Source organism: Myotis brandtii, unplaced genomic scaffold (assembly GCF_000412655.1).
Source record: "Myotis brandtii unplaced genomic scaffold, ASM41265v1 scaffold504, whole genome shotgun sequence".
NCBI classification, from domain to species: domain Eukaryota; kingdom Metazoa; phylum Chordata; class Mammalia; order Chiroptera; family Vespertilionidae; genus Myotis; species Myotis brandtii.
In genome coordinates this window covers 2,078,288-2,086,475 of record NW_005369217.1, presented here as the reverse complement: position 1 = coordinate 2,086,475, position 8,188 = coordinate 2,078,288, and the positions used below count along the sequence as shown (strand labels likewise).

At 40.5% G+C, this 8,188-nt stretch overlaps 1 protein-coding gene across 1 annotated transcript in view; it reads right to left on the bottom strand.

Annotated features, from left to right (window-relative positions):
• Window positions 1-1,975: 1,975 nt before the first annotated feature.
• NDUFA9 (NADH dehydrogenase (ubiquinone) 1 alpha subcomplex, 9, 39kDa) overlaps window positions 1,976-8,188 on the bottom strand; it is a 42,533-nt gene continuing 36,320 nt past the window's right edge. Inside the window, exons 9-11 of the mRNA XM_005877016.2 lie at window positions 7,107-7,202; window positions 5,062-5,128; window positions 1,976-2,279 (exon numbers count right to left, since the gene is read on the bottom strand). Of these exons, the coding sequence (XP_005877078.1) occupies window positions 2,109-2,279; window positions 5,062-5,128; window positions 7,107-7,202 (334 nt within the window). The 3' untranslated portion in view covers window positions 1,976-2,108. The remainder of the gene's footprint in view (window positions 2,280-5,061; window positions 5,129-7,106; window positions 7,203-8,188) is intronic.

Here is an 8,188-nt window from a genome sequence, read left to right as displayed (position 1 = left end):
ATCACCAGGGGGCAGTTCCTGTGTTGAGCATCTGCCCCCTGGTGGTCAGTGCGTGTCACAGTGACCAGTAGTTCCGCCATTCGGTTGATTTGCATATTAGGGTTTTATTATATAGGATTATATTTTGATTTCATGTTAGGTAGATTATAGTAGCTATGACTTTCATGTCAGGATAATAAAGAATGCATTACAAAATATAAGCAGGGGCACTGGGTGTGACAAGAAAGAAAAATTATCCTGGTTTTAGGGAAAGCAAGTAGATAGCATCATGAGTTATAAGTTGATGCAGAAACAGAATGAAAATGCAGATACTGTGAGATGCTGTGTGTTACAGAATTATTTATTTTCAAGTCAAATCCACTCATCTGTATGCCTACTGGCTGGCTTATGGCAAGCAGGAGTATTAGGGGCAATAACAAGAGATAAATTTAACTGAAGAAAAAAAGTGAAGCTGAAGTTGGGCACCTTTCCCTAAAGCACCGATTCTCACATATTACTGTGCATGAGAATAAAAATAAAATTCCTAGGCCCTTTCTCTAGAGATTCTGATTCAGTAGGTCTGTGGTGGGGCTCAGCCACCTGACTTAATAACAGGAACTGCTCTACTCTGACACAGGATGTCTGTACATCAGGGCTTTTTACACCATGTGCATACAAATCTCCCAGGGACCTATCTAAAATGCACTCTGCCTGGCCAGGTGGTTCAGTTGGTTGGAACATCGTCCCATGCAGGTTTGATTCCCAGTCAGGACATATACCTAGGTTGCTGGTTTGATCTCTGGTTGGGGCACATATAGGAGGCAACCAATTGATGTTTCTCTCTCTCCCTGCCTCTCTCTCTCAAATCATTAAAAACAAACAACAACAAAAAAAACCCCGTATCTTCTGGTGAGGATTAAAATAAAATAAAACAGAGACCCTAATTCAACAGGTCTGAAGTAGGTAGGGCCTGGTTTTCAGTATTTCTAACAAGCTCCCAGGTGATGCTGATGTTGCTGGTCCACAAACCACACTTAATAGTACACTTTTGTCCATTTTGGGACAAGATTCTATAACATGTAGAGAATGGAAGGTAGAAAACTCACCTTCAGCGTGGCTCAGTGGTTGAACATGGACCTATGAATCAGAAGGTTCGATTCCCGGTCAGTGCACCTGCCCAGGTTGTTATATATAAAACACCTTCAACATCCACATTCCTTACTCGAAGAATGAGATGGGTGTTAGTGTAACTGAACAGGATTTTTTTCACTGACATCCCCACCTACATATCAAGGGGCTGAACTGTGGTGGAAAGCAGTGCCTAACCTTGGGTCACCTAGCAGTGGGTCACCTAAGGTGGTGTGATGGCTTCACCTCGAATTATGAGAGTTTTTAATTATACTGTACTGAGGAATTTGCTGACTAAACCAACTGATCATCTGGGTCTTGGCTGTAATATCAACTTACACAAAAGTCCTAATTCCTGTGCATTAGTCATCACTGCAGAGAGACTGTGGCACCTCCTTCACGTGGAGAGAACCTTTCTATTTCCATGTATCTGAAATCATCTAGCTGTCCTAATAGCAGGGGGGACAGACTTCAGGTAGTTTAGGTCTGATCAGAGGACTATGGAATTACTGCATGCAGTTTGAAAATCTGTCCACAATTTTTTATATGTATGTACTATTTTAAAAATATATATAGTTATCATTAAAATTTTTAAAATAAATTCTGATTAGTTATGGAACATTATATATTTTCTCAATTAATGGATAGTAAGAGATAATCACCTATCACTTGTGGTTGTCATAATATTTTGACATTAAAAGGGAGTCCTTCTTATAGAAGCAGCTTGACACAGTGAAATTCCAATCCTTCAGCATTACAGAGGATAAATGATACAAGTCATTATTAAATATATATTTTTAAACAAAAATTATGTTTAAGCTCTAAATGGCTAAATTTCTCATTTTATAAATCAAGAAAGGAAAAACTGTTGCAGAATATAATCTCAGATGTTTTAATAGAGAGATCTTATTCACTGTTTACAGGATTCTCTGATGAAAGTGGACTAGTCACTAGCCAGATGACCCAAATGACACCAAAAACCCAGGGCAGCTCAGAGGCCACTAAAAGTTGACAGTCTTGGCTGGCTTCACCTCATCCATTTCAGAAGACAGCCAGCGGTAAGTGCGATGACGCCGCAGCACCTCGATGGCCTTCAGTTCCAGGGGTGTGGCCTGAATACCAAGGTCTTCCAAGCCAGGCAAGTGAGGCAATGTCATGTCGGTGATGTGAACCTTTGAACAAACAAAGAACCACAGAGAACACTGAACGCTGTCCGAGAACACCACATGCTATCCAGCAAGCACTCAACCCTCCAGCTGAGACCCATTACTGATACTTCACTGTTTTCAAAGGATATGTGGCAGTGCTTGGTTCCAGCACTCTCTAAAAGTTGACCTCAGGCAAAGGGTTTAAGGAAAAAAGGGCAAGTTCACCAAATAGCAGCTCAAAGGTCCCCAGCACTATCCATGAGCATAGAACATGGGCTTTAGGAGAGTCATTCTAGAGATTTAAACAGAAATAAATCTAAAGTGAGAGGCATAGGTCGTCAAATTTGTCAGGGGTGGCTTTATAGGTTTTAAGTAAAATATAGGATTTAAAGCCTGTGTCCATGCTCTGAGCACAGGCTTTCTGCCTCAGTTTTAACTGTTGAATTACAGAAATAACTAGCATTTGTCCTTGCTCATTAAGAGATAATCCATTAACCTTTGTGCTCCAGCTATACTTAACCTGGTTGACTAATGCTCAGATCTAAAAATCCAAACCGATCTTGTTTGTAGAGGAGAATGAACTATAAGACTTAAAAAGATTCTTCATTCTCCCACCCGACAAAGTCTGCAATTCTTTTACCAGTGCTGTAAAGCAACCTCCAAACAAAATCTAAAACCCATTCAGCCTACTGTACTAACACTTTTTCACTTACAAATATGAGAGGCACATTAGTGCAAGATACAATGAAGTATTCTGACAATTAGTTCTCTTGCCCAATCTTTCATGAATGTACAGGACACCTTGAAATGGTCTTGGCTTTCCACCCTATCAGATGGGAAGATAACGCTGTCCATTCACATCTGTTCCCCAAGGACTATTTTTTTTATCTTCTCTACATTTCAGCTTTCGGGTAACATTCAGAGGACAATCTGGCTGTTTCTTATTGATAAAAGGTCAACAGGTGTTCAAAGGTAGAGGTGGTATATTATTTTTATTTTATTTTGTGTCCTCCCTAGAAACTTTTATAGACAGTGGTGACTGATCAATGAGTCACACTAGAATGGGAGACAGCAGGCTGGGAAGAGCCAGAGCTCTGGAGTCCAACACTGCAGAGGGACCAGAGAGGCAACAGGAGACTGCTCAAGGCAATAAGAAAGAAGACGCTAGCCACTTGGATTAAAGTGGGCAGAGGAGAGACAATTATTTCCTTTACCTTTCTATAAGTTGAAAAATTTAAATACTATTATAAACATTTTCATACCAAGCTGAATAAAAAGGTAGAAAGGGAAGAAGTTGTAAGATCTGGAGCATATTTGAGGGTTGCCAGAATCATACCTGCTGATGGTCTAGAGCTGTGCTCTTTGATACGATAGCCACTAACCAAATTTAAGTTTAAATTAACTAAAATTAAATAAAATTCAAAGCTTATTTCTAGAGTCACACAAGCCACATGTCAAGTGTTCAATAGTGACATGTTGCTAGCGGTTACATCTTAGACACTGTAGATCAGTGGTTCTCAACCTTCTGGCCCTTTAAATACAGTTCCTCATGTAGTGACCCAACCATAAAATTATTTTCGTTGCTACTTCATAACTGTAATGTTGCTACTGTTATGAATTGTAATGTAAATATCTGATATGCAGGATGGTCTTAGGCAACCCCTGTGAAAGGGTTGTTCGACCGCCAAAGGGGTCTCGACCCACAGGTTGAGAACCGCTGCTGTAAATCATAAAACATTCCCAGCCAGCACTGCAGAAGTTCTATGGGAGAGCACTGATTTAGATCTAGACTGGATGGGAAAGGAAGAAATCCTACATTTTTGACTTGACAAACAGAGCTAATAGTGATACTGTTAATTGTGATGACAGAGGCAGGTTTGCAATTCTATTTATGGACATGTTCTATTTCAGATGACTGTAGTATTATCTAAATTGGTAAGAGCCTACAGCTGGGTTGGGGGGCAATTCAGGGCTGGAGATAAAACTGCAGTTATGAGTTACAGACAGCAGCTGGAGCATGGGACTAGGTGAGGGTCATTTAGAGAATAAGCAAAGATGGCAAAAGGCTGAGAAGAGAGCCCTTGGGTCCCCCAACATTTAGAGATCAGGAAGAAAATGACCCAGGAAGGCAGACCGAAAAGCATGGCCCAATGAGAGGAGGAAATGCAAGAGAATGTAGAACTGGCCAGAAAAGAGATGGAAATCCAGGGTTGCAAGGAGAGCACCTCATCAGCGAGACGTCAGAAAACTCACTATGGATTTGGCAGAATGGAGATCACAGGCAACCTTGAAAAAACCAATTTTAGGGGCAAAATGGGAATAAAAGCCTGAGTGAAGTGTGTTAAAGAAGAAATGAAGTAAAAACTGTCAACAGCAGGTACAGCAGCCCTTCTGAGGAGTTTTGATGCAATGGCACAAACAGGGTGAGAAGGGAGGGTTTTGTTTTTAAAAAAGAGTGGAGCTCTTATGGCATGTTTGTATGCTAAGGAAAATGAGCCAACAGAGAAAGAAAAATTAGTAGCATCAGAGAAAAAGTAGCGGAGGAACCACACCCTGGAGCAAGCTGAGAGTGGGGGAGTCTGAGTGCACAAGTAGAGGGCTGACCTTTCCAGGAGGGTAAAAGATAGACAAGAGCATGAAAATAACCCAAGCAAATAAGCAAACAAAAATCACTTCTAACTGCCAGTCTCTATAATCGGGTTCCTCTTCAGATCATATAAATCTTTCACCTTTTCCTAACTTACCCATCTATGCAGCTCCCTGCCCAACATCTATCCAGGCAGGTGTTCAACACACTTATACTCACCCGCTCCACTTTATCCCTCGTTGTCCAGGGCTCAAATGGACTGATTTCAAAGAGTCGTGCTATCCATCTAGACAAAGGAATAAATATAGCACATGGGGTAAGTGTCTCTATGCCCAATATTCAAGCTAGGATATAAGAACCACAGGAAGAGAGACTGCTGTAGAGGCATTTTTCTTTAAAGAAAACCGCCCAGCCAGCATGGCTCAGTGGTTGAGCGCCAACCTATGAACCAGAAAGTTCTTGGTTCGATTCCTGGTCAGGGTACATGCCTGAGTTGTGGGCTCGATCCCTAGTGTGGGGTGTACAGCAGGCAGTGCATCAATGATTCTCTCACATTATTGATGTTTCTATCTCTCCCTTTCCCTTCCTTTCTGAAATCAATAAAAAATTGAAAGAAAAGAACCAACATCCTGGCACAACTCTCTGTGAGGTTACCTTTTCTTTCAAGTCAACCCAGCCTGACCGCTGTAACTGCTGACACTGCTTATTCTCTACCAAAGTGACAACTAATCTTAAAAAGTAAAATAAAGCTACCACCACCAACAAAACAAACAAAATGATCCAACATTCAGAAGTCTGAAACTTAATCTAATTTAAGCCTCAGACATTCAAATATGCTTCCATTAAGGATGGAGGGCAAGCTGAGTAGTGTGCAAATATTAACAATGCCTACTGTGTGCCAAGCATTGTTCTAGGTGCTAGAGATAGAGATGTGAACAAATAGCAATGCTCCCCTTTCGTTTTTTTTAAATTATTTTATTTTTTAAATTTACTTTTAGAGAGAGAGGAAGGGAAAGGATGAGAGAGAAAAACATCAATGTGAGAGCATAACACTGATTGGCTACCTCCTGCCACACCCCAACTGAGGATCGAACCCGCAACCAGGGCATGTGCCCTGACTGAGAATTGAACCGGTGACTCTTCAGTGCAGAGGACAACACCCAACCAACCGAGCCATACCAGCCAGGGCAATGCTCCCCTTCTTAAAACATTCATTCATTCTCTCCTTAAAACACTCCTTTTCCAAAACTAATACAAAATGATACTGCATGTAAACCATAATTGAAAAAAAAATTTTTAAAAAGAAAAAAATCAAAACATCACTTTTCTTTTGGTATTTAGGCTTCCAAACTCTACATTTTTCACTTAAACATTCTTATTACACTTTTTTAGCCTCCTTGACAAAGTTGTTATTCTGCTGGTTCTTTAAATGTAGGTATTCCTCATGCTCTGTCCTAGCCTCCCTCTTTTACTCACACTATACACTCTTCCTTACATACTTAGAGTCATTCTAAGTATTAAATGAGGAGGAAGTAGAGACAGCCTAAAAATAGAACACTCTCCATAGATATTATCATCACACTACATTCTAATTGACTACTGTTCTGATACCTCTATATCAGGGCTTACTGTAACATCTCGAGTGCCTAGTGCATTGCCTATGACACAGCAGGCATTTGAAGAACAAACAAATGAAGGAGTGAACTGCCATGCTGGTTTATAAAAAAAATCTGGCAAACTGGATGTGAAAGTGTGTGACATAATTCTGAGCTTCTAAACCTACAAATGGAAGAAGTGAACTAAGAAGCAAGGAAATAAGACAAGGCAACCATAGGCCAAGTCTGAACCAACCTAGCTCCTTTCCCCAATTGCATGACCAGAATGGTTTAACAAAGAGGAGTCCCTTTGCCACTCTGGGTAAGTGATATGAAACAGAGAAACCTGATCTCTCCTTTATCCACCCTGCCAAGATACTTCTCCATATTAAAACTCAGTGATTTTTAATTGGAGAATTTGAAGAACTGCAGATTTAACGCCTCAACACATCATTTTTCTCATCCACACTAATCTGCATTTCCCTTTCTTAGACATCTCTGGTTCTTTCCTAGACTAACATCAAGATATTAGGACAACATTCTAGTTAGAGGTTCCGAGACTTCACTGTAAGGAACATACTCCCTATAACCCCAAGTGAGAGAGCATTATGAACAAATGTATCTAGTTAGTTCTATTTTAGAAGGCACAAAAAGAAGTGCTTTACTTACTGATAGGCAAAACGTGGCAAAGGGTATGGGAGGAAGGGTCTGTGACTCATAGCAAAGACATACTGAACCAGGTCAAAAAGGAGGTATCGATTGGGCCTACAAAAAAAAAATTCAGTTATTCAAATTATTTGCATCTACAAATTCACCTTTTTAATTTAACAAAATAACATTTGTCTTATGAAAAAGGAACACATATGCACCGTAGTAAATACAGATTAGCACAAAGGAAAATCATCATAATCCCACCAAAGACAATGTTAATATGTTTAAAATATATCCTTCTCATCCCCTTACATATACATTTTTGTTTTTATAAATATAAGATTACAGTTCATCCTATTCTGTAATGTCTTTTTCATTTAACATTAAATCACAACCATCTGTCAATGTCATTAAATATTCTAGTGCATGTTTAATGCTTGCACATCATACTGCATATATAGTAATTATAACTATTTTACCAATTCCCATTTTTGGATGTTTAAGCTATTTAAATATTTTTCTTTTATAAAATAATGCTTTAATAAACATTATTACAGTAAATATTTGTACTTATCCATAATTATGTGTTTACTAGAGGCCCAGTGCATGAAATTCGGGGGGGGGGGGGGGGGGAGGGGAGGTCCCTCAGCCGGGCCTGCACCCTCTTGCAGTCCAGGAGCCTGGAGAGCAGGCCTAAGCCGTCAGTCAGACATCCTTAGCACTGTTGTAGAGGCGGAAGAGGACCCCGCCACTGCTGCTGCACTTGCCAGCCTTGAGCTCGGCTTCTGGCTGAGCAGCGAACCCCCTGTGGGAGCGCACTGACCACCAGGGGATAGCTCCTGCATTAAGCGTCTGCCCCCTGGTGGTCAGTTCAGGTCATAGTGACTGGTTGTTCTGCTGTTTGGTCAATTTGCATATTAGCCTTTTATTATATAGGATAATACATTCTAGAAGTAGAACTAGCTAAAAAGTATACTTTGGGATTTTAAGGCTTTTATTGAAAACTAGAGGCCCAGTGCACAAAAATTTGTGCACTTGGGGGGGGTCCCTCAAGCCGGCATGTGCCCTCTTGCAGTCTGGGACCCCTCAGGGGATGACCA